This window comes from Emydura macquarii, unplaced genomic scaffold, assembly GCF_026122565.2.
Source record: "Emydura macquarii macquarii isolate MOO-44397 ecotype Brisbane River unplaced genomic scaffold, CSIRO-AGI_Emac_v2 contig_691, whole genome shotgun sequence".
In the NCBI taxonomy this organism is placed as follows: Eukaryota; Metazoa; Chordata; order Testudines; family Chelidae; genus Emydura; species Emydura macquarii.
Genome location: NW_027130828.1, coordinates 3,300,585 through 3,325,658, shown reverse-complemented (window position 1 = coordinate 3,325,658; position 25,074 = coordinate 3,300,585). Strand labels below are relative to the sequence as shown.

Sequence of the window (25,074 nt, the reverse complement as noted above, 5' to 3'; positions counted from 1 at the left end):
TCTGGTACTGAGTCTGTGAGATGCACAGTGACTCCAAACAGCGGATGTCCAATGCTTTCCAGAGATGCTTTGTACTTTGTAGGGTCAGACCCCATTGTAAAAAGCTGAAGGATATTTAAAAAACTGGGCATAGAATCAACACCTACTGGACACAATAGGTTCCAGGCTACATCTCAAGATCTGCTGACCTAAAGCCCTGGTCTCAGGCATGCTTTCCCAGGGTGTGAGCTTCTTCAGAGGAGTCCAGGAGAGGGGGATACTTTCATTTAGCATCACCTTCCAGTGCCTAAAAGGAGAAAGATGTTGCCCTTGTATCCCTGTGTGTATTCCCATTGGCTGGGGCAAGAGCTATGTGCAATATGGCTGAAGGCAGACCTTGGCCCCAAGTGGATAACTTTATTTTGTAATAGCCTTGTCTGTTCTTTCCCAACTGTAGAGGGGCAGAGGGCTTTTAATTACGGATTTGTTGCATGGTACATGCCATACTGAAAATGTGAAAATAATACCTTCACAGGCATTTGGAGTTGGGTTAAGATTTTGCCTTGGCTTTCGGGCAAGCCATGGGGAAGTGAATCACTTTGGCACACTCTATTTCAGTTTCCCTGTTTGTAAGATGCAAAGAATACCCACCTCACGGAGGGTTATTAGTGGGTGTCTAAAAGGTGCTTGGCACTCCTTGAATGGAAGCAGGACTGTGTTTGGCTTGCAAAGAGAATCTAATTCCACATGCAAAGTGCCCTTGGGTACAATCCCAGATCTTAACTTGCAGCTCTGGAACTGGAGCACTGCAATGGGATACCTCAGGAGGTGTGGAATCTCCATCCTTAGAGGTTTTTAAGGCCCTGCTTGTAAAAGCCCTGGCTGGCATGATTTAGTTGGGGTTGGTCTTGCTTTGAGCAGGGGGTTGGACTAGATGACCTCCAGAGATGCCTTCCAACCCTCATCTTCTATGATTAACTTCCTCTGTCCCCTTGAAGCTGATCACTGGTGGTGGTGGTTGTAGCTGGAGCAGTGGATATTGACCCTGGCCATGTGATGGAGGTCTGAATTTTTGTAACCTTGAACTGTATTGGTGACGTGGCCAAGTTCCTTCCCAGCACCATCTGTGAATTACCTTCTTATTACAGTTGCTTGATGCAGGTGAGCTAAAGCGATTTGCTCCTCTCCATACATCACTAAGAGGATAATTCTCTTATTCCATGTTGGAAATAAAATAGATTCTGCTGTCCTACGATGTTCAGTGGCCCCAGCGCCCTGCATGGAGGACACCTACTAGGGATGGTGGGGTCAGCCTTTGCTGTTCATCAGTTTGGTGACTTAGCAAGAAAGGAGTTCTGTTCCCAGGGAGAGAAACTTGCTACAGTTAGTGATTCATCCCTTCCATTTAGAACTTTGTAGGACTAGAAAATCTTGTTGTAATACTAAAAGGTACATCTATGGCCTCATCACAATGGTGTCTGAGTACATCATAATCATTACTGTATTTATCCTAGCAACACCTTTCTCAGGCCCAGCAGTGATATTATCCCATTGCACAGATGAGGCACACAGGCACAGAAAGGCTAAGTAACTTGGCCAAGGTTACACAGGGAATCTGTGGCAGAGCAGGGAGTTGATCCCAGGTCTCCAAAGCCCTAGGCGAGTGCCCTAAGCACTGGACCATCCTTCCTCTCTAACAGGAGAGAATGTTAGTTTAGTGATTAGAGCAAGGGACTGGGGATCAGAACTTCTGGGTTCTTTTCCTGGCCCTTCTGTGAGCTGCTCATGTGACCTTGGGTAAGTCACTTAACCGCTGTGTGCCTTAGTTTCCCCACTGTACAATAAGGCTAATGCTTGTCTCAGAGGGGCACTGGGAAACTTAGTTCATTATTCTAAAGGGCATGCCATATAAGGTATTAAATATGTTATAACTCTATGAGAAGAGAGGTATTGGTACACTCCTGTGGTGTCATGCAGGCTGGCTTGAGGTGGGGAGCATTTGTTATATGGTTTGACATTAATATGTCAAAATCATAATACTCCATGTGGGATATGCCATGTCAGGTACTGTTAGAATGGCTATAAAGTGCTAAGTAAGATGATGATGTTTATATTCATGTGTTATGTGTGTAGTAGAAATTTATGAATATATTTGATAGGTCTGTGTTTCAAATTGTGCTGGCTGGGACACACCCCAGACAGAGAGGCGGCAGGACAATGGCCCATTAAGACGCTGACGGGTGCAAGGGGCCCAGGAAGAAACTAAAGACATACCTGAAGAGTTACCAGGATTGGCTCATGTGACTCTGGACTCCATTTTAGTTCTTGTAATATTCCACAGGACTGCATGGCCAGGGCCAGAGGGTATATAAGGCCAAACCACAGAAACCATTTTGTCTTTGTTCCTGTCCAGCTGCAGACACACACCTACCTCTGGATCTATTCATTTTGCAACTGAACCGAAAGACTTAGACCCATCCAGGTGTTAGATGTGTGCTAGAGGAACTGTACAGGCTTGCAACTCCACAATTCTTCTAGAACCCCGATGTATATGGACTGTTAATCCTTTGTATGTATCAGATTGCTCTAATCCTTTAACATTTCTCTTATGGTTTGATTTCTTTCTTTTACAATAAACCTTTAGTTTAAGTTACTAAAGGATTGGCTGGCAGCATGGTGTTTTAGGTAAGATCCAAACTTACATTGAACTCGTGCTGTGGCTGACCCTTTGGGGTCAGAGGGAACCTTTTTAGTAAAGAGCACAGAGTTTAAATAACTGGTCTCTTTACTGGACCTAGTGCTGATTTGGGAGCCAGAAGCTGAAATGCAGTAAAGGGGGCTGTGTGTATTTGTATACTGGCTTCTGTGGGGATTCAGAAGTGCAATTTATGGCTGGTTAGGAAGTCTGACTTCAGTGTCACCCACCAGTGTGGGAGAATCTGCTCTCCTTTTACAGCCTGCCCTGACCTTGGCATTATCAGGTGGCTACCCTGGGCACGGGACGGGTCACAGTGAGTGCTCTAGAAATGCCTGTGTACCAACTATAAACTGCTGTGGTTCCAGGCCTAGGGCATCTCCATGATTGCCTGGGAATGGAGGCTGCTTTAAGCAGCGCTTTTGCCTGTCATGGCCTCTGAAGCATGATTTATGGGTCCTGTAGCCAAAGGGAGACACTTCAGAGCCAGACTGATGCACTTCGGGGAGGAGCTGTAACAAGTGGAGGCTGTTACTATTGGATAACGCGTCTTACTTTTCTGTACTTCAAATTGCTGTTCTCCCTGAACACGGCCCCTCTTTGGATAAAGAATCTTTTCTAAAATAACATGTCCATGTGCGGGCACCTGGGTAACTGGCTGGGAACCTGAACATTTCATCAGACGCCTTGCTGTGAATTGGAGCTGCTGGCGACTAAGCCTGCGTGGGTGATCCTGTGTGAGCACATTCAAATGTTTAGTAACTTATTTTAATGCAAAGTGAAGAAAGAATTGTTCTCCCGACCCTGGAGAGGGAGCAGGGCTGTTTGATGTCCAGATGCTCAGCTCAATGAGTGATTCAGAATGCTTTAGTCAGACTTTAAAATCTGTGTTTGGGGGTGGGTGGGATGGAGAGAGGTTTAATACCCATTTAATTCCAATGACAAAAGAACATTTTGGAGAAAGAAAGAAAAACGTTTGTTAAATATTTCCCATCCTTCACTCCTACAATCCAGGAGTGAGAGCTCACACTATACATCTCTAAGACCCCTTGGGAGTCATCCGGCAAACTCAGACTTGATATTCCTAATATTTCTCAAGTGAAAACCAGAAGCAGAATAGAAGAACAATACCAAAATGAAATATATAAAGTTACATACCCCATCTTTAAAAACTCCTTTGAAAGCTACACTTCAGTGCAAGAGCAGATCTATTCTATTTGAACCCAGCAGAGAAGGAGATTGACACAAATGCAGCAGGCAGAAATATGGCTGGCTGCTGCAGACTTTGTTGTTCTGGCAGCAAAACTGAAACCAACAGGAAAATGAGGCTTTGGGGGCGGGGAGAGGGGTGTCAGGGTTGAAGGGGGGTACTCAAATATTTAAAGGACAGAACATCACAAGATCTGCACTGAAGAAGTTCAACAAGTGCTTTATATCTGATTCCAACTCTGTTTTAGCCTTTGAAGTTCATCCTAATCCACCCCTAAATAAATGGAACCTATTTCTGAAGGGAATTGTAGCTCTCTCCCAGTTTCATTTCAGAGTAGGGTGGCTCGCTTGTGGTGCTCTAGCATGGTTTTTACAGCTGGTTTCACTTTCTGAGGCCTGGTCTACACTGCTGCGCTGGGTCTATGGGAGACATGCAAGCTATGAACTGTAGAATGCATAATCTCTTGTCAATTTACTTATGCTCCTTTACCGCGACATCCTCGCTGCGCTGTGCTGATGGGAAATGCCCTCCGGTTGACACAGAGGGAACTTCCAGGATCGATTTAAGCAGGTCTCCACTAGCTACTTGCATCGATGCAACAGGATCAGTTATGGAGTCCGACGCAGCGGACGTCAGACGTTCCCGTACTCTCAAAGATCATATTCCTCCTGTGATGCATCAAGGGAAAGTCCAAAATGTCATTTTTTAATCTAGCAACAATGTCTTTCATAGAAAATCCATAAAACTTCTGTGGCTTGGTGGCCTCTTTGTCTCAGTCTTCCCAGTCTATGGTTATCTCTTCATGCTGCCATCAGATCAATTTTATCGGGATCGATTGAGCGGAAGTGAAGACCCACTCAATCGATCTGGAAGTCGATTTAGTAAAACCACCTCCCCAAAAAACGTCGCACTGCATCGACAGGTATGCCTTTCCTGTTGGCGCAGCACAGTGGAGACGGCACACAGGAGAGGATTTAGGAAGTCGATGTAACTTATGCAAACTACACTACATAACTCCTGTTGACTGCCGCCGAATTTCCCCATAAGTATAGACCAGGCCTATGAATCTGTGGAGGAGTTTGGTTTTGAACATGTTTCAATGGTGGTTGTATCATGCAGGAGTGAAGGCTAATTTATTCACTATGGTAATTAACATCATGCATATTCATAACGGTTCATTAACAAAATAGAGAAGAAGTAACGTCTGTGTCCCTGGCATTGATCAATGAAACGACCAAAAGCGGCGCTAAAAAGGAGCACATTCTTGAAGCTCACGTGTGGAGGCTCTGACTGACTGAGAAGTGACCTTTCTCCAGAAGGTAACTAGTATTCTGATTAGTTGACACCAGTTCAGAGTACTGAAAATGCTGCAGGTCATCTATGCAACTGTCAGGTGATCGCACTTGAGTTAATAGAACTGCTGTGTTCAGTTGGTTGCTGAAATTCCATCATCTGAACTGGCTCCATTAATAATAATTAATAGCAGCTATATTGTGTCAGCCTTTTTTTTATGGTGAAGTTTGTAGTAAAAAAGCCAGTATTGTCCTTGATCAGGTTGCAAGAGACAGTGTTTGCATAAGAGGAAAATGTAGTGTTCATAGGAAATGTTCAAGTACAGTTGTGGGCACTGCACTTCCAAGTCACTTAATCTGTGTGTGTGTGTGTGTGTGTGTGTGTGTGTGAGAGAGAGAGAGAGAGAGAGAGAGAGAGAGAGAGAGAGACTTCCAATACATAAGGCAAACGCACTTATAAAATTCTTATCAGCAGTGATCGATAGTGTCCCATAGAGCAGTGTTTCTCAACAACTGGTCCACGGACTGGCACCGGTCCCTGAGATCTCCCTGACACAGTATAGGAAGTCAATCCCTGGTATCAAAAAGGTTGAGAAACACTGCTCTAGAGGACTCATCTACTTCTGGGATTCTAGTGGCCACACAAACCTTTAAGAGAGATGGAATAGAAAATCCATTTCTACTTGATCGTGATAATTCTGTCTTAATTTTCTCTGTTTACCAGCTAAATAGGTGTCGCCTTGACTAGCATCATTGGGCTAGGGAGAAAGATTGTAGAGACAACCAATCAAGGCTTGTCTTTGATGTGGGAAATTATAGTTCCAATCTCGCTAAATCCATTAGCTCCATATGATTCAGGGCACATAGTGTAGAATTATTTTTACTTATTTTGTGGTGGTGTAGCAGCTGGGGCTCCAGCAGTGGTGGGTCAAGGTCCCATAGTGCAGCCATTGTACAAACACAGAGCAGAACGACCCTGACCAAAAAGAGCTTACAATCTAAGGATGAAATCGTGGCCTCGTTAAAGTCAATGATAAACTCCCAATGACTTTAATGAGGCTGGGATTTCACCCTCTTTATCCATTGAGCCAAATTCTGCTCTGTTACACTGGTGAACATCTGGAGTAAGAATTAAAGTCATTGGAGTTATTTCAGATTTGCACCCGTGAAACCAAGACCAGATTGTGGCTCATTATTGCATCTGTAAAATCAATCTGAATTGAATGAATAAATAAGGAGCTGTTTTTTGTGTCTCGGCACATGATTAGGCTTGAGCCTTGAATTATTCTTTGCAGTTGGTTAGGACTCTTGCATATTTATTAATGTTGTAAGTATGCAAACCCCATGCCTTAGCCATTAGCCTCCTGAATGTATTTTTCACCTTTCACTTGTAATATATTATCTACCATGTGTGGAAATAACAGCTATTGCAGCAAGAAGAACTGAATCTGCAGGTGTACTGGAAGCCAAATGTTTTCAGGATCCACTTGTTCGAAGGATCGGTTTATTAGGGTGTCAGTGTTGTACTTGAACAGTTTCTACTGGGAGAGCTCTGGTAGGGGCTAGATATGGTAGTTTTGTGCTGTCCAATTGTTGTAATGTCACCGAACTGCCTGTGTCATTATAAACTCTGCCAAAGGAGTGGAGGCTCTTCCATACATTTATCTTCTCAACTGTAGATTCCATTGTGTACCAGAGATCCTTTAGTGATCTCTGCAGCATTTTGCCTAGCAGACACCAATATCCGCTTTCAAGGTGGCCAGTTTTATCTGCTGTGACTTGGTCTTTTAGGAGGCGAGCAGTAAAGCAGAAACAGAGAATTGCTGTTAGTGGTATAGGACCTATGACACACACTTGATGAATTCTGATTTTTCTCGCAGAGGTGACAAAATATACAGCTTATTTCTACATTAAGTCTAAGGAGTTGGAACAATCTGCTCCTAAACTGACCTGCTCCTATCAAGGCAGCCGGCTTCCTCAAACTCTTAGGCTAGGAGGGGGCTGTCACTTTTAGGCATAGATAAATTAGCAATGGGCCATGTAGTGTAGTTAATACTAGTACAGTAACACACTGACTATCAACCCTACACTACATAACTGGTTAAACAGCCCAGCACAACAATGGGTGGTGAGGGCCATCAATACAAGCTGGTCCTAGGCCATGACACTAAGCAGTATGAGCTAGGAAGAGAATGTAACAAGGCCGCTTAGAACCTTCCTGTCTTTCTGCGATGGGCCAAGGGGGCCTTCCAGTTCTTTAACAAAGCTCCATGCTGTGTCCGTCTCCGTAACTGTCTGCACGCGGGTTCTGCTCCATGCTCACAGCTCTTGCGTGGCGCCATGGGACCTGTACTTGTCATTGAATCTTTTTTCTGTGGTCAAGTGAGTCTTAATGAGCCACAAAAGTTCATGAGCAGCATAGTCGCATGGTGAACGAAAGCAGAGAGGCGGGGAAGACGCTAGGAGACAGGACAGCCTTTGGTCTGTTAGGAAAGAGGTTTGGAAAAGAGAGGGCATGTCACCCCCCAAGTTGGGCTCTCCGGGGGGTAGTACTTGATCTGTTTATGTTCAAACACCTGTTTGGAGCTCACGCTCTCTTGGAGCTTCCAAAGACACTTTTCTGCTGGCAGCCCTTGCTGGCTGTGTTGGAACGTGACCTGTGCACATTGCACTGTGTATGCATGCACTGTAGTCACACACACAGCAATGGCGCTGTGCGAGCGCTGGCTCTTGCGCCGTTTGGTTCTGTCCAGTCTGACACCCAGCAGGAACAGCTCTGCTCTTGAATGTTCACTACTGGAAGTAGCTTTTCTGCATGCAGAGGGGACTCCTGCCTGGACCAGCATCGGGTTCTGCAATCAGAGCAGCTAGTTTAACAGGCATTGGGCCTAATCCGTTCTGGGGCATGGACTGTGCTCCCGGCCTCTGGAAGGTGCAAATTGAGACTGGCTACTCATTAGATGCACAAAGGCTCATGTCTACCACCCAATGAATCCTTGTCGCAGAACAGTTTCCCCAGCTCCCTGCTCTAATTGCTATAGCAGATTCCAGGCAGATTTCGTCATCCCTGTTTTCTGCTTGACTGGGAATCTGCAAATAAAAGGGCTGATGGCAGAATAATGGGAGCGCTGGACAGTGCAATGAACAGCAATGCTCTCCAACAACACGAGAGAGGCAGAAGGGGGGTGGGTAGTGTAGATGTTGCTGGAATGAGAAGGAACCCTGTAAATTCCTGAGTTACCTCCCGACACACATACCTCCTCAAGGGAGTCTTGAGACCAGGGCAGTCTTTGGGAGGAAGGAATTACAAGGAGGTCACGGCTGGAGCAGGCTTTTGTAAACTGAAGTCTGTGATAAATCACTTTTGGACGCTCTCGAGCCTGGTGCCTCCACCTCCGTGGACGGAGGGGGTGAGGAACTGACTGGGGTGGCGAGTTGATAGAAAGCCACTGACACAAATAACTAGTGGGCATGTATAAAATGCAATGGAGCAAGGCAAACATGACCAAAAATGGGCTAGGCTAATGAGGGCATGAATGGGAGAATGTGTAAGGGCAGCAGGGAAGTGACGCCATGGTGTTTGTGCCTGGCAGCTCCCCAGCAAGGAGCATGGCATGTTAAAATGGGTCTCGGTGGGCTAGTGGCAGGGTGGATGAAGGGCTGAGGAGAGTGAGTGAGCATTGTGTCTGGGCTGTACCAGTCTTCTGCCCATTTGAGTTCTGGCTCCTCTCCACCTTCAGTTGCTGGAGTTTCTTGGAAGTCTTTTCCTTTCAATAACTAGCCCAGGAAAATTTATAGTACGAGAGCAGACTGGACAAAGGACCAGACACACTGGCTTCTGAAAACTAGGTTAGCTCCAAATGCTGGTGATCCCGGGACCTACAATGCTAGACAAATTTGGAACCATCTCAACAGGAACCGTAGTTATTGCTCAGATTTGGTATACTGTTGCATGAGTTTTAATTTTGCCTCTGTGGCCATTTTTCACACCGAAGGTCATTTCCAACACATCCACTTTTCTGTTGCAAAATAATCTCCAAATGTTGCATGATGATCCCACATGTGTAGGACACAGCCTGCAGTGTCCCAGCTTTCCCAGCCTCTCTGTTGTGGAATCTTCTGCCAGCTGGGAAATGGAGCTCAACGAAGATCTGTTCATCAAAATGCAGCTCTAAGCATGTATGTGCGCTGTCTTGTCCTTTTACTTTACTTTGTGAATAGGTCTAGTTTTGTCACTGAATCCAGGACATCCCCCCCCTCCCCCGCTTAATGTTTGCTAAACTTCTGCAAGTAAATCCCAGTCTGAAGTTCACTGAACGGAAGCCTCTATTTTCTCTAAATGTAGTAGACTGGTTTATTTTACAGACAACTGCAAACTAACAGTATCTGGTCCCAAAGGCCATTTGTATTATTGGATGGGAAGGAGTATGCTGCTTCCGGAAGGACACAGGCCCCTCCCTCCACACGAAAGTATGCCCCAGGTGCTGGGCACTGAAGCAAAATCACGTTCAGATCAGCTGGTCCTAGGTAATTTACCTGCCAGTTCACCTGCTGCACCCTTTAGAACAGTTCTGATTGATTTGACCTGACATTTACGAGTGTTAGGCTTTACCCCGGCATGTAATTAAAGCAAGAAGGCTGTGATCGACATTGTCTGAGCTTTGGCTGGCAAGAAGGCGTATTGGGAGCATACTATTGTAAATTTTTAAGCTGCTCCGTTTTACCAGCACACATCATGGATACAGGACTAGACAATTCCAGTCTGATAAAGAGGCCTTTATGGAAAACTCAGCTTAGGGAGTGATTGTTTCCTTTTCTTATAAAGGACTTCAATGGAAACTGTAATAAAATGGGAGTAAGTCTAAGCCTGGGGGCCCTGACACCATCAACTCTCCTTAAGCCTATAAAGCATGTTGTTCACTTTCAGTAAAGGTCTGTCCTGCATTTCGCTGTTGTGCCTATATGGGGACATGCAGAAAGGAGAGGGCTGAGGGAGTATTAACAGCCCTGCAGGCCTCTCTCATTACCAATACTCTGCATTTAGATAGCACTTTACAGCATTAGCATCCCACCCGGGGTAGTGCATAAGTAACTGGAGTCTTCCCAATGCACAGTGGGGGTCAGGGGATCTGAGGCAGAGAGGTGGTGACATAGCCAGGACCAGCCACAGGGAGTCCCAGTCAGAGACATCATGCCCATGTGAGAATTCCCAGCTGCCAGGCCTCTGCTCCGACTATTAGTTTGTGCTTTCAAATAATAATGTATCTGTCTGAGGCCTAGCTGGAGTGGCACTGCCCTGTTGCATCTCCCCTGAGCCTTTGCTAATATGCTAACTTTAAATGCAGAGAAACGTCCCAGATCAGCAGCCTATTTTCCCCTCCTCCTTTCTTTATTTTTGCTTTGTCACTGGCCTGAATACAATATGTGGCTTTCAGCTTTTGAGGCCTTGTGTAGGGGTGTCACCCGTACATACAATAATTTCCCAGCTGAATCGCTGTACATTCCCAGCCCTGAAGGGGCTCCAACTGCACCCAATACACGTCCCTTGACTTGGCAGCTGTGGGCTTCGTGTGCAGTTCCCAGTGTGAAAAATGAGTTGCACAAAGTTCTTGGAGTCCCCTTCCTACCCTCAGTATTAAACAGCTTACTCCTCACACAGGGGAGACTGACAGACACCTGGCTTCCCCTCTTCCTATCTCCTAGCAGCCTCCTGTACATCTGCTCAGGCAGAACAACCCTAGATTCCATTGATCATCTTCACCCTCAGTCTGCAGTCTGATTGCGCATGGAAAAATGGCCTGGAAAGGAGGCTTAGGGAAGAGAAATGGGAACCCCCCTGCTTTGTTCCTTCACCAATGACAAGTATCCCCACTGTTTGGCTTGGCAAATGTGCAGAGTTTTGGATGGAGGGAAACAACAAAGACAAGCCTAGTTGTTCGTTGGTGAAGACATCAAAATGTTTTTCTGTTTTCTTATCCCCCATCCTTGCCCAATGTCCTATGCCAACCTCACCTGCGACAGCTAGATTTGCAGTTCTGGCAGCATCTCCCCTCATGTTTCTGGGGGGTAGAATTGTTTAGTCTGGGAAGATCCTTTTTCTCTTAGCCACAACAGGCTGCTGTTAATGGGGTAACAAAATATTAGGCATGGGCATGAACAACCCTCCTCCAGACCCATACCCCCTAAACTCTGGAGAAGCTGGGTTGGATGTTGGGAGCTGGCCCATCTCGATATCGGACTGCACCAAAGATTTAACCCTGAGTGTGCCCAGATTTGGGAGCCCTTCCTGTCTGAAGCTGAACTTCAGCTTTGTCCCATAATACCCTGAGCCCATGGTGGGTCTCCATAGTTGTCTGCTCCTCCTCACTGCCCCACCCATCAGTGACTTCACAGCAGCAAGAAATTACTCCCTTCCCTTTGATGCACAGTGTTTGGCCAGTGATTATTGTGCTGTTCTTCCTGTGGTCAGAGACTGTGAAATAGGCTAGTTTGGAACGTTTATAGTCCTAGTTTCTGCTCACTGGGGTTCTGGCTGAGAAAATTGCATTCCTTGGGCGTGTGTGGTGTTGCTGGAATTGGGAGCAATGCTAGCTCCTTGGCACTGAGCTGTAGATCAGTGCAGGCTTGATGAGGTTGGTTAACTTGGTATGTAACTCACCTCTGCCACTTATTTTGGGTTGGAGCTTCCCTTCATGTTAAGGGAAATTGCACCAAGTTTATGGAAACGGTAGAGAAAACATATGTAAAGGATATAAAGAGCTATGAGCAGAGATCCATTGGGTTGGTTAAGAGTGCGCACATCAAATGGCTGATTTAGCCAAATAACTAGAGTCAGAGGTGTAGGAGGGATGAGGAAGACAAGAAGAGGAAAGGTTGGCAAGAGGAGTGGGAGAGAGATTACCAGGGGGAGAGGCATCTTTCAGGTACGAAGGCCTCAGGCCCTTTTGGGATTTAAAGGTCAAAACCAATCCCCAAAGGCCAGTCAGCAGACGGTGCAGATCTTGGCGCACTGGTATCGTGTGCTCCCAGGAGATACTGAGTGGCCACTGCAACTGCACCAGCTTCATCCTGCGAATGGATTTAAGTTGTGTTTATTGCAATAGTCTCTAGTCTCAAGGTGACGCAGGCAATAGCAGGAGCAAGGTCTGTGACTGAGAGGAAAGGTTCCAGCCTCCTGGCCAGGCACAGATGGGAGAAAAGGCAATATGTTCCTGGATGTAATCTGATTGCCCAAAAGCAACTGGAGATCTAACAGCCCCTCTCAGCTGTGAATACAGAGAAACGCCCTCCAAAGGGGGGCACATATGATCTGTCTCCCCTGCACGTGAATAATTAATCCAATGCCCATGGGAGGAGGCTGGATATTTGTAAACAATGGCCAGTGCAGCCCTGTTAATACCGAGATATCTAACATGGCCAGTGATGGAGGGTAGAGCCTGTTGGGTTCTCAGTGCTGCAAGCCCAGACTAACAGGAAGTCTCCTTTCTCCACAGGGACATCACGCTCTGAAACTGCCAGCAGCTGTTCATCGTTTCCTTGTGAGAATGGGGGGAGCTGTGAGGATTTGGAGGGGGGCTACAGGTGCCTCTGCCCCCAGCACCCGGTGGCATATGTGGGCACAAACTGTGAACTCCTCTATGATGCGTGTGCTGTGCACAAATGCCCCCTGAACTGGATTTGCCGTGCGACGCCGGGACTGCTGGATTATGAATGCATCTGTAAACCTGGCTTCACAGGGACTGACTGTAGTGTTAGTGAGTGTGAGACCCACCCTTGTCAAGGGCCTCATTTTGAATGTGTAGATAGTGCAAATGGATACATCTGCCAATGCCAAATGGGACTGAATGGAGAAGGCTGCCACCCTGAAATATCTGTGTGCTCTAGCCACCCCTGCCAAAATAACGGGACCTGCATCGAGCATGCCGGGGTGTATACCTGCAGCTGCCAACCTGGTCACACCGGGGCCCACTGTGAAGACAACATTGACGAGTGCGCCTCCAGCCCATGTCAGAATGGAGCCATCTGTCTAGACAGGGTGAATGAGTATAACTGTTTCTGTGTGCCTGGCTTCCAAGGATACCGCTGTGAAATAGACATCAACGAGTGTGCATCCCGGCCCTGTCAAAACAACGGCACCTGCCTGAATGAGATGGACCGCTATGTGTGTGCATGCACCCCTGGCTATACAGGTACTTTTCATGCTCACACATTGGCCTTGTAGTTGAGTTCTTTTTGGTGTTCATGCAGCTCCATCAATGCACCTGCTTATGGCAGAACAAGCAAAAGACAGTCTCTGCCCCAAAAAGCTTCTCATTTCTGATGTTTTGTTACAGCTGTGAGGCCGAACCTCTGTCAGGTGGCTTGGGCTTTTGGCATGCCGGGAGCATATGTGTGTACTGGCTCAGGCTTTGCTGTCCTGGAAGAGAGGGCTGAGGTTCCTGGGGGGATGGTTGAGGCTTGGATTCACAGGGATGATGTGGATGTTGAGTGGCTTGGATTCCTGGGGCTATGGGATGGGGAGGAGGTTGAGACTTGGATGCCAGTGTGATTGGCTTGGGTGAAAGCGTGGTTCAGGGGGAAGCACAGAGACACACATATTTGTCATTAGGAAGAAGAAGCTTTATTGGAGTTCAGGGCTGTAACTAGTCTCTTATCAGGCTGGCCCAGGGGCATTTTGTACTGTCTTTTTCAGGCTTTCTCCAGGGCAGGAGTCTCTGGAGTGGAGTAGCTATTAGCTGTGGATTTGTTTTTCCAGGTCTCTTAAACCCAGAGAGTATTTTGCATGTGACTCTGCTGAGTATTTCTTCTTGGTGCATCTGGGCTGGTGATGACTCACTGTGTAATCTGCACCTGTGAGTTATCTGCAGAGGCAGCACCACAGCACAAGGGTCTCCTCTCCCCCAGACCTGCTATCAGAATGGAATGCAGTCCATGCTGCACCCACCTCCCCCTGGTACCAGCCGGCACATGACCTTTCCCAGCCTCACCCATTGTTGCAGGCTACAGGCGTTTCAGGAGTTATGTTGCTGTAAAGGAATGTTGGGGGTCAGTGGGCTACAGATTACAAATGGAGTGGGGAAGTGCTGGCATATCAGGCACGCAGTCAGTGACTGAGTCACTCTGGAGAAATGCAGAGCTGGGCGAAAATACCCACTCAGGAGCAGGCTCTGCTTAAGGCTCAAAATGACCCTTCGATTTAGGGTGTAAAACACAACAGCCGTGTTTCCACACCAGTTTCTCTTTCACTTCGCTGCTAAATCCCAAGTTCAGGGCTGTGGGTTCCCCCTGAAAGAGCTGCTGGCATCAGTAAGGGGTGCAGCGTGCTCTGTTCTAGGAGACTTTGAAGCGGGACATGAAGCTCTGCATCACACAGCAGCCGCTTCGCCCTGGTCTTGCAGCCTCCTAAAGCCATTGATTTTCCCAGGCTGAGCACATCCTGGTGCTTGCAGCTAGAGTTCAGGCCATTGATCGTCCCAGGCTGAGCATATCCTGCTGCCTGCAGCTAGAATTCAGGGGAAGTGAGTTTTGACATGAGGATTGACAGGTTTTGATCTGGCAGATTATGGGGCCCACATTCCTTTAGGATTAGGGTGGCTGCTTCTGCTGCATAGTGAGCCTCTGTCAGAAAGGAGGATTAGACAGATTGGCAGGTGCCATTTTAGGGGTTTACACTGAGGGGTGATGTCAGGCCATGGGCAGTTCATTGAGGTGGGAAAGGGGTAGGGTGGTTGCTATGGGATCTCTCACAGGCTTCCTTTGACAAAATGACATATGATAAAGATCATGGATACGTTTATACTATGATTAGTGCTATTACTACTTAATGAATAAGACCATTATTGCTGCTAGTACCACTATAACTAATACTTTGTACTTCTCCAGCTCCTCTCTTCTGAGGATGACAAAGCAAGTGACAACCTCATAATACTCTTGGGAGGAGGTAAAGGACATACAGTGATCACTTCATTAATCACCTGTGTGGTGGAACGCCACAGCTATGCAGCAGTGAAGAATACCATTTGTAACCCGAACTGCAAGGGGGACATTCTCTCAGCAGATTGTAAATATCAATGGTGGAACTTGGCCACAACACTGCAGTTAATACCCTGACGCATTCCCCGCCCTCTCTCCCCCAAATAAAGCATTATGGGATTTTTTTAATGAATGTGAGTGAGCAGGACCTTGGTTTTATGTCTCATCCAGGAAGTGTATTTCATTTTTTAAGTGCTGATGGAACTGACTAGTTCAATGAAATCAAATGAAAGTCTGTGCTAGAGAGTCACAAATGCTGCAGCTATTCTGTTCCCTTGAAACCTCAGAAGTCTTCCCAAGATAGGATCGGCTGCCAATACTAATAACCTAAGATTCCCTTGTGTATTCACATGCTTGTCTGCTGGCCAGAAGTTTATCCATGGTCATGTCTGTACTCAAGCAGAGTCGGTTTGATACCATTGCTTTTGTGATCCCAGCTCAGAACTCCAGCCAAGTCCATAACCTGGATATTTCTCTCTCTTGTAACAAAGGTGTAAACTGTGATACTGAAATAGATGAATGTGACTGTGACCCTTGCCAGAACGGGGGCATGTGTGCTGACCAAATTGGGTTCTACACCTGCACCTGTGCACCAGGGTATGAGGGAATCCAGTGTGAGGTAGACATCAATGACTGTGAAAGCCAGCCATGTATCAACAGCGGGACATGTCATGACCTTGTTGACAGGTGAGAGATGCATGCTGCTGTGGCCATTTACATTTCAGTGATGAGATACCTGAAATGAGCCACGGATACACCTGCCTGGTGTATGTTCATTGACCTCTGAGCAATCCCCTCTAGGATGAATTGTGCTCAATGCTCTTAAAGGGTTTCCTCCCCCACTCTCCTTGCTATTATTTTTTGTTAAACTGAAGTAATTCTAGGAGCAGTTCAATGGGGGGAAGGGGGATTAATGCCAGAGGGGCCTTTCACTAGCAGATTTCCCAGAGCGAGAGACGCGAAAGAATTCCTGTGACTGTCTCTTGCTGCTCTGCGATGTCCCAATGAGAATTATTGGCAGCTTAAATGAAAGATCAGAAGCAGCCACCCTTATGGCTGAAAGCCTCCCCGTCTGTCAGATCCTTGCCTTTCATGTGCAATATGGAGGCTCAGAGGCTGCACTGAGGTTGACCTGCCTTGCCACGGATTTCCTGCAGTGATGCTCTCTGTATGGAGTGGGACTGACTCTTCTGTCAGCCCATGGGTGAGGAGTTCTCATGGTGGACATGAGGGTTAGCAAGTTGGCCCATACGCTTGTTTGCTCTTGCCTTGGAGGGGACTGGGCATTGGAATGAAGAGCTCTTGTGTTCTGCGTTGTGTCCCCCTAGCTACCAGTGCGATTGCAGTGACACAGGCTACGAAGGGGAGCACTGCGAGCTGGATATCTTGGAGTGCGCCTCCCAGCCCTGTTTGAACAATGCCACTTGTCTGGAGGGTGTGAAGAATTACAGCTGTGCCTGCTGGCCAGGTGAGGACGGAAACTGCTTCCTTCTTCTGACCTCTGAATGTTCAGTGGTGGAAAGAAGCTGCTAGATTGTGCTGAGCAAACCTGGCTTGACACTGTATGGTCTAGTCTAGTTTTCAGTGGCCCAAGTGATGGGGCTCCCACGGCTTCTCTCAGGAGAGTTTTCCACTGGCATGTAGGTCTCCCAGCCGGGGAAATGTGTCCTGATGCACAGCTTTACATTTCCCTTTTCCTAAACCCAGTCCTGTTCTATCCTGTGCTCCTGCTCTCCTGGGTGAGCTCAGTTGACTGGCTGCAGCCTCTGACACTAGTGGGGTGGCCCAGGCCCTGCTGCTTTATGCTGGATGTGTTGCAGTGTCTCAGACTCACGTAATCTTGCTCCCTTATTGGCAGCTGTGGTGGTTTGGTGGCTAGTTTTCTGTCTCCCTTCCAAGGAGGTGCCGTTTTGTGCTAGCTCTGCTGTTTGCCTGCCAGGTTACACGGGGCAGCGGTGTGAGGAGGATGTGGACGAGTGCGTGACAGACCCTTGTCACAATGGAGGCATATGCTTTGAGCGATCCAACCAAACCTACTATGGGACACGGCCTGACTTCCCCAGCGAGTTCAACTATAGCCAGGCTGCTGGTTTCCTCTGCTGGTGCCAGCCAGGCTTTTCAGGTGAGCTACCCAGTGGGATGTGTTCTGCACCCCTTGGCAGGCCTGGGTCACACGGAGTGGAGAGGAGCCCTTTGTGCAGCAAGAGCTACCTGCCTGGTGCGCAGCTGCCTCGTGATGGGGGGTGTGACTCTCCTTTGCTGTGTACACACATTGCAGATGGCAGTGGGAGTGTAACCAATGAACCACGCCCTCCATCCACACGGCCATCCCTCAGGGCCGATTTCCCGGCTGGCGCAATAGCTCATCCCCTGCCCTAATGCTGTGCAGATGGCAGAATAGCCTTGGTGGCCCCTCCCATGCACATAGGGCAAAATTTGTGAGGCATTCCCTCTCTGGAGGAAGCTACTAGTCCCCTGGAGTCCCAGGTAACGTCTTTAGCACCCCCTTGTAGTGCCTGTTCTTGTAGCAAGCCGCGGTGTAGTTGGGATGGGCACGCAGAAGGCAGGTTGCCTGCTATGTTCTCCCTGCACGTGAGGGGCTGCGGGGTGCTCAGCAGAGACTGCCCTTTCTGTGGTTTTAAAGAGTTTTTATAGGAGTGTGGGTGGGTTCGTGGAGGGAAGGGGAAGTGTGCAGTAATGTTGTCCTTTTGGGAGAAAATTTGGAAATAGGGGAGGGAGGTTTCTCTAGTGGTTAGAACAGGGGTCTCAGAGCTAGGATTCCTGGGTTCTGATCTCACGTCTGACACTGACTTCTTGTGTGGCCTGGGGTAAATCGCTTATCCCGTCTGTGCCCTAGTCTTTTCCATTTTATAAATGGGGATTAGCGATACCTGCTTGCCAGGTGGGTGCTGAGGGACATGTCACACTTCTAATTGGCTCTTTGCATTTTTGGATGACATCCGCTCGAGAAGAGCCAAGAATTGTGAAGGAAGGTGTTAAGATCCCCCCTGCAGGGGATGCGCACACATCGTCTGCTTGGCTGCTAGGGCTAATGAAATCATCATAACGGGCTTGTGTTTCACTTTCCAAGGGGAGACCTGCTCCGTTAACACGGACGAGTGTGCGTCTGAGCCATGTCAGAACGGAGGACACTGCGCTGATCTGGTGAATGGTTTCCTTTGCCATTGTCTACCGGGATACTCAGGTAATGATGGAGTGTGTGGAACCAGGTGAGGCCGGGTAGTGGATGCTTGTGGAGTCACTGATTTGCCATATGGTTGCATCATTGGATTCTAGCCCTGGCTAGAGAGGGCTGCTGAGCGGGATTGAGATGAACTGGACAGAGAGCTGGGGAAGCCCATGACTGGGGTAGCTGTGAGGGCTCCAAATCAGGACTGAAGTTCCCTGGCAAACCTGTGTGAATGTGCTGGACTGCCAGGATTGAAGTACACGGGCAATTCTATGAATTAAAGGTGTGAGGAGCATTAGCAGAACTGTGTGAAGGAGTCCAGTGCCAAAATCGAAATGGGTCATCCAGCTTAGGGTCAAAGTATGTTGGCAGAGGGACATTGCACATTGCACCTTCTTGGCAGATATGAGGCATGCGCTATGTACAGGAACAGAAATAGTCTTTGGGATGAAGATGTATGAAGCCAGAGAGAAGAGGCATTTTGGGTGCTTTGGGCAGAGTTCCAGTGCAGGAGTTGGTCTCTCAGGGTCGACACTTGCTAAGGGCTGTAGCAGATTGGGGCAGGGAAGGAGGAGCCTGTGCCATCACCAGCACATAAAACGATGATGATATTTCTCCTACTCCTCCTGGATAATGTGCCAGGGATGTGGGGTTGGAGGCTGTACTCAGTTAGTTATTTAGCAAGGTGTGAGAGCAAATACAGAACAGCCCTTTCTGTTTGCTAGGGTGCAAGGGTGTGCTTGGGAGTGATGGACCTGGATTCTGCCAAAGATGCCCTGTGTGGCCCTGGGCAGATCCTGCTAACCCTTCTGTGCCTCAGTTTCCCCATCTATGAAATGAAGGGATAGTGAGACTGGTTTGCCAGGGGCATTGTGAGGCTAAGAATGTTACTGTTTGTACCCTTTGTCTGGAGGGATGTGGGGTGGTCGCGCTGGTGGCATTGTCTCTAAAACACTCTGTATTGTAAATGTAGCAGCATCTTTGAATGTCTGAAGATTAAATTCAGAGCTACGTGCCACACATTCCAGACGCCTGGTGGGTACCACGGAAAGTAGAGGTGCAGAAAGACTTGCTAAGGCCAGGTAGTCTCCCCAACTGGCAGTGTAAACGGGCCCCACTTTGGCCTGGTCGTCACTAGGAAAAAAGATGTATTTTTATCTGACATGCTTGCTAACACGTAGTAAAATCCTCGTGTGGATGGGCCCTTCATTTTGACACAAACCAGATGGGGGCAAAGGCAGGTGAGAGCTGTACTCCCTGAGCCATCGCTTTTGTGTCTCCCTTCTCATCTGGCATGGAGTTTGTCTCTGTTCCCGCCACACAGTTGTGCTGCTGTGAGTGTGACAGCCTTCTTTGCCGCTGCTGCCCTTGGGGGTGGTGGTCCTCCCATTTCTTTATCTTGTTGCTCCATCTCATCTCCGGCGGCAGATGAAAACCTCTTTTCTCCTTTCCCTGTTCACTTTTCTAACAACATCATACTGATAAGGAGTATGGTTTATATACGACGTTCTCCAGAACTGGCTTGCATTCTTCCAACCCTCCCAGAGTAAAACGTACCCTGCTTGCGATGTTGTAAGGCTGCCATCTTGTGGCAGAAAGGAAAGCTTGATGCGACCAGAGTTTTTTAATGCCTCTCAGCAGGTGCTAGGTAGCAGTATTGCTGGGTCTGCGACTAGGCCCCATTATACCAATATAGGTATACTGGTGTAGTTATAGCCGTACGATCCCCGTGTAGACCATCTTATTCCAACATGACTGTCTTTTCAGTTTGACTTGTACCCTTCTCACGTGACACAAGCTAAAGCAAGAAGGGTGCTCCTCTGTCAGAATAAGAATGTCCACCTGGGAGTTAACACCCCTATAACTAGATACATGTAAACTCACACCTCAGTTTGTTCTGAAAAAAAAAAAAAGTCTGTGTAGACTAGGCTGTGGAAACAGGCTTTATTCCAAGCCTAACCTGCTGCACAAGGCCAGTTACTGCAATGATACATCTGCAAATGGAGCCCTCGTCCCAGTGGAATGTTTTACCATTCATCGCATTTCTCAACATTGAAAGTCATTACTCTTGTGCATCCAGGGCCATTTCCTTCCTTCAGTGCCCTAGCACCACTCTTGGGAGTCCAGGGAGCTCAGCATTTCATTTCACTTCCCCAGACTGCAGGTTGATCTAATCCTTCCAAGCCCTTGGCCTGCTTGTGGGCAGAAAAGCTTACATAGGCCCAGTCTGGGGAGAGAGAGAGAGAGCTAGAGCGTTCATTTTTGTTGCATCTGTTTGGGGTTCATTAGTACGCGAAAAAGATTAGAGGCAGGTTGCTGTTCTGGTTACTGCCTTTGTTAAATCACTAAGTCTCGTTTGGGGGGGTTCCAAGCCATAACACAGTGAAAGGCTGGGAGCAGCAGGTGGGGACGTCACATTTTGCCTCTCTCTGAGCTGAGTGAGTGCATGTGGAGGAGTGAAGCTGACAGAGAAATAATAGCAATTAATCTCCCCTGCTTTGTCAATTAATCCCAGTATAGTCCTGCTGGGTAAACAGCTTATTACTTCATATTAGGATCACAGAGCAACTTTGTGAAGCTTCCCGTAATGTTTCTGTTCAAAACACATTTCTGTGGCAGCTTAGATCTGCCATGAGCTTGGGTTTAAGCTGCCTTCCATGATTAAAGTGAACTTGCTACTCTGATGTAGGCTGCTTTTTTCATTTCCTCTCCTGGAGCCCTTTCTTCAGTCTCAGGAATGTGGGGAGTGTTGTGGGATAACAGTGTGAATCAGCAGAAATTGCCTTCGTTCATGTGATAAGTGCCTACATGCTGTCTCAGGCTGGAACACTGCACAGCGCGGGGATGGCGCTTGCCTAAAATGTAATTACTGCAATAATAACAGTGCTCCAGTCGTGTCAGAACCACACGGCGAGATAGGACACTGAGATTAAAAGGTCTGGGAGAGAGTCTGTCTGCTGGGTGGGCCATATGACTTCTGCGATTCGTTTGCCCTCAGGTAGAGGTGATGTCGGAGGCTGGGCTTGCCTTCCTTTCCTATCAGGTGGTGCTGTGCTCAGAACTCCCCGCAAGGGCTGAGTCACAGGGATTTGCAGGCGCAAAATTAAACAAAGAGGGGGGGATGAATCTGTCTTGAGCTCAGAAAATACGGAAACTGACGTCATGTTCCCACCTGAGGAAGAGCCAGGCTCTAAAAGCTGGCTGAATTGAAGGCGTTGGATTCAGATGATCACTGTGTTCTCTGAGGAGAACAAACCGCATTATCTAATAATCTGAATTGTCTTTGGGGTGCAATGTGGCATGAGTTTAACTGGTCAGCCGTTTATGACAGGAAGTGAGGTAGAATAGCATATCCAGTTGAAATGGGAACTGGCATGTCAGTTGGCAGAATGTAATGACTGAATTAACCGAGCTGGAGATCAGGCTCTAGGACCCTGTGAAGTGGGAGGGCGCTAGAGCCCGAGATCCAGCCCAAGCCCCAAGGTCTACATGGCAATTGAACAGCACCTGACTGTGAACCCTGTGAGCCCCAGACAGCTGGCAGGGGCTGCTGTGCATGTTTAATTGCAGGGTCGGCATATGTTCAGTGTCCTCCTCAGTCTTCCTGTAGGAAGCAAAACCCCTTTTTCTATTGTATTAACGACCTTCGCTTCTCCCAGCGGCTCTTCATGCAAGAGTGCAGCCCACGCCCAGGCACACACGAGGTTTTGTGTTATTTGTTACACATCCTACCTAGTGTAGGGGACTGGAGGAACGGGGTTGAACAGGCAGATTGTTTGATTTGTTGGTACAGACATTTTCCAGGCGTCTGTTCTGATCCAGAAATGTGACCTCTACTTTAGTCTGAGAAGGCAGCTAAAAGGTTAAAAGACTAAACTGATTAGAAAGCCATTAGCCCTTATAAAGGAGGAGCCATTTCAGCAAATACAGCAGACTGGAGCTAGCAGATACTTCCTGGGGCTGCCTTCGTTTCACCTGGAAGATGTATTACTTCTATGCACACACCATGGTGGCAGCAAAGGGGCTGGCTGTGAAATGTTCAAACAGATGCTTAAACTGGTTTTTGGATGCATGCAGACAGGGCCAGATTAATTCTTTTGTGGGGCCCCCACACCACACTTGAGAAACTGGGATTTAAAATGCCATCATCCTACCCTCCCCCTTGAGCTGCTGTCCCCCCCACCCCTTCTTCCCAAGAGGCTGTCCTGTGCTCTGCACTCCTGCCTCCCCCCAGTCACAGAGTAGTTCAGTGCCCCCATGCCCTGCCCTCCTTCCTCCACTCCCCTGGGCTGCCCCCTCCACAGGACCCCCATGCCTGCCCCCTGCTCGGGTCTCAGGGAATCCCCTGGTGCTGTCCTTCTGCCCGGTGGCGATGCGTTGCCACTGTCCCGCAGAGCTGTTCCCTCTGCGCCTACCCCACACTGCCAGTGGCAGGGCCCTGGCCAGCCGTCCCGTGCACGGCCGGTGGGGACTCGCAGTAGCGGCACGGCAGCCCAGGCAGGGGCTGGGCCGCGCTGGGAAGGTTCCAGAACCGGCTGCCCCACGCGCCTCGAGTGGGACTGGTGGCCAGGGCCGTCCCTAGGGGTTGCGAGGCCCAGCTAGGCTCGCGCTCTTGGGGATGTGGACGCGCGGGGCCCAGCGGCACCCGTGGGGCCACTACTTACATTTGTGCCGCTCCCCCACCGTCGTATGCCTCTAGCGGGGTCCTCCAAAGCATGGGGCCTGGAGCAGCACCCCGATTTTCTCCTTCCCCTCCCTCCCTGGGACGGCCCTGCCAGGCTCCTCTCTCCACCCATGGGTCCTGCTGGGGCCCCCCTTAGTCTGAGGCCCTGGGCTGCAGCCGCTAAAGCCCCTGAGTTAATCCAGCCCTGCTTGCAGAGGGAGTATTAGTTGGCCCCGGATAAGGCTAGAGTGAGCGTTGTCCTGTTCGCTGCACTCTGCATCTCCCCACGGCATTATGGCGCCATTGCTGTCAGCGGAGCAGGCACTGTAGGAAGTTACACTCCACACTAGCGCCTGTGACAGGCCTGGTGTCAGATGTGATTTAACTGCACGCAGCGCCTGTGATCAAAGCAGCCACTGAGAGTCTGATGCTGCACGAGGTCTCTTCGGATGGGACGGTTATAGCAGATTGTCTGTCTGACCAGAGGGCATCATGAGATAAGCTAGTTACTTCCGGCTCACCCTGGTTAAAGGGTTTTGAGAGGATTAGTAAAGGTGGAGCAACTGTGATGAATTAAATTAGGCTTCCCTGTTAATGAAAATGGGTGAAGCCAGGCTTAATGTCCTGTCCAGAATAAGCAGGCAAAGATGTGAGCAGAACAACAGCTCAAAGGGACAGAAGAAGTCTATGCACAGGAACAGCAATGCTCCAACTGCTCTAGAGAGCTCTTGAGCCAGCTGCTGGTAGCGTTCAACAGTGTCTTACCGGGACAGGCTACTGTCAGAGGGTAGACTTTCAGTGTGGCACTTCCTATGCAAAATGCATGTTCTGTAACATTCATCACCTTCATATGTGATCACAGCTTTGCTTGCCAGTTAACAGAGCCAGTGTGTGTAACCTGCCTGCATGCTGCAAATCCAACAGAGAGCTCCAGCCTTCCCTGCGGGGTGTCACTAGTAACAAGATTTATTCCAGAGCCAAAGGCAGTGTGATTGCTGTCTGAGAGGTCTCTTTTCATCCCCAAAACTCTCAGGAAATGTCTTACTCAGTAAGAGCTTTGGTGGTAATTTCTAAACTTGTGGGATTAATTCACAAACACATCAAGGAAGTCACTCAGATCCATCCAGGAAGCAATATTTGGGCTTTTTCTCTTCCCAAAGCAAAAACCACATTTTTCTTTTCGTCAAAGACCCAGTGAAGTAGCTTAGCTCCAAAATGGTATTAACACTAACCTTGAGCCCCTCCATCCCCCAATCCTTTTAGAGTTTGACAGATAGGAACAAAATAGTTCTTTGAATGTAAACCTTGAAACACAAACATCACAGCATTGTGCTAATGCATGAGAACCAGGAAGCAAACCTTGTTAGCAAACTAGTGATCTGATGCTTCCAATTTCTTTGGAATCTTTGGATTCCAAAGGAGAAACTGAGAACTAAGTCCTGCTACTCATTTAGTGTGGAATTATGAATTATTGATTAATAACTGTGATTTAGAAGATGCTCCATTTAAGCCGTAGGTATCCTGTATCAGTGAGAACTACTTGAGTTTTTGTGATTAAAAGTGAGGGTTGGGGAAATGCACTACGACAGTAGAAACTGTACTGTAAGAGAACATGAGTCTGTAGCATGCTCGTCCATTAATCCTAGGAAGTGAAGCAATTACTGTTACTGCTTAACAATGCATCTCTCCAATTGCATGACAGAGAATAATGATAAAATAGTGAGCCGGAGGTATGCCCTGATCCCACGGTCAGCTACGCCCAGACAGACCCCTACGCTTCCATGCTGCTGTAAGAGTCTACCTGCAGGTTTCAAGGAAGCTTCAGGTTTCACAGAAATCCCCCATGTAGTTATATTGCAGAAGGGAGTGGATTGCTAAAGTGACTCTGACTCTTGTCGGTCACAATACAGAATTAAAGAAATAAAAAAACTTATTTCTGACACCATATGAAAAGTTGATGTGAAGAGCTGTGTGATGCCATCTGCAGTGCACAACAACAAACTTGGCTGGGGC

At 48.1% G+C, this 25,074-nt stretch overlaps 1 protein-coding gene across 1 annotated transcript in view; it reads left to right on the top strand.

Moving 5' to 3' along the window:
• CRB2 (crumbs cell polarity complex component 2) overlaps positions 1-25,074 on the top strand; it is an 89,882-nt gene that overhangs the window by 43,885 nt on the left and 20,923 nt on the right. The window contains exons 2-6 of the mRNA XM_067542186.1: positions 12,670-13,365; positions 15,700-15,895; positions 16,537-16,676; positions 17,148-17,330; positions 18,300-18,413. Coding sequence (XP_067398287.1) covers positions 12,670-13,365; positions 15,700-15,895; positions 16,537-16,676; positions 17,148-17,330; positions 18,300-18,413 — 1,329 coding nt within the window. The remainder of the gene's footprint in view (positions 1-12,669; positions 13,366-15,699; positions 15,896-16,536; positions 16,677-17,147; positions 17,331-18,299; positions 18,414-25,074) is intronic.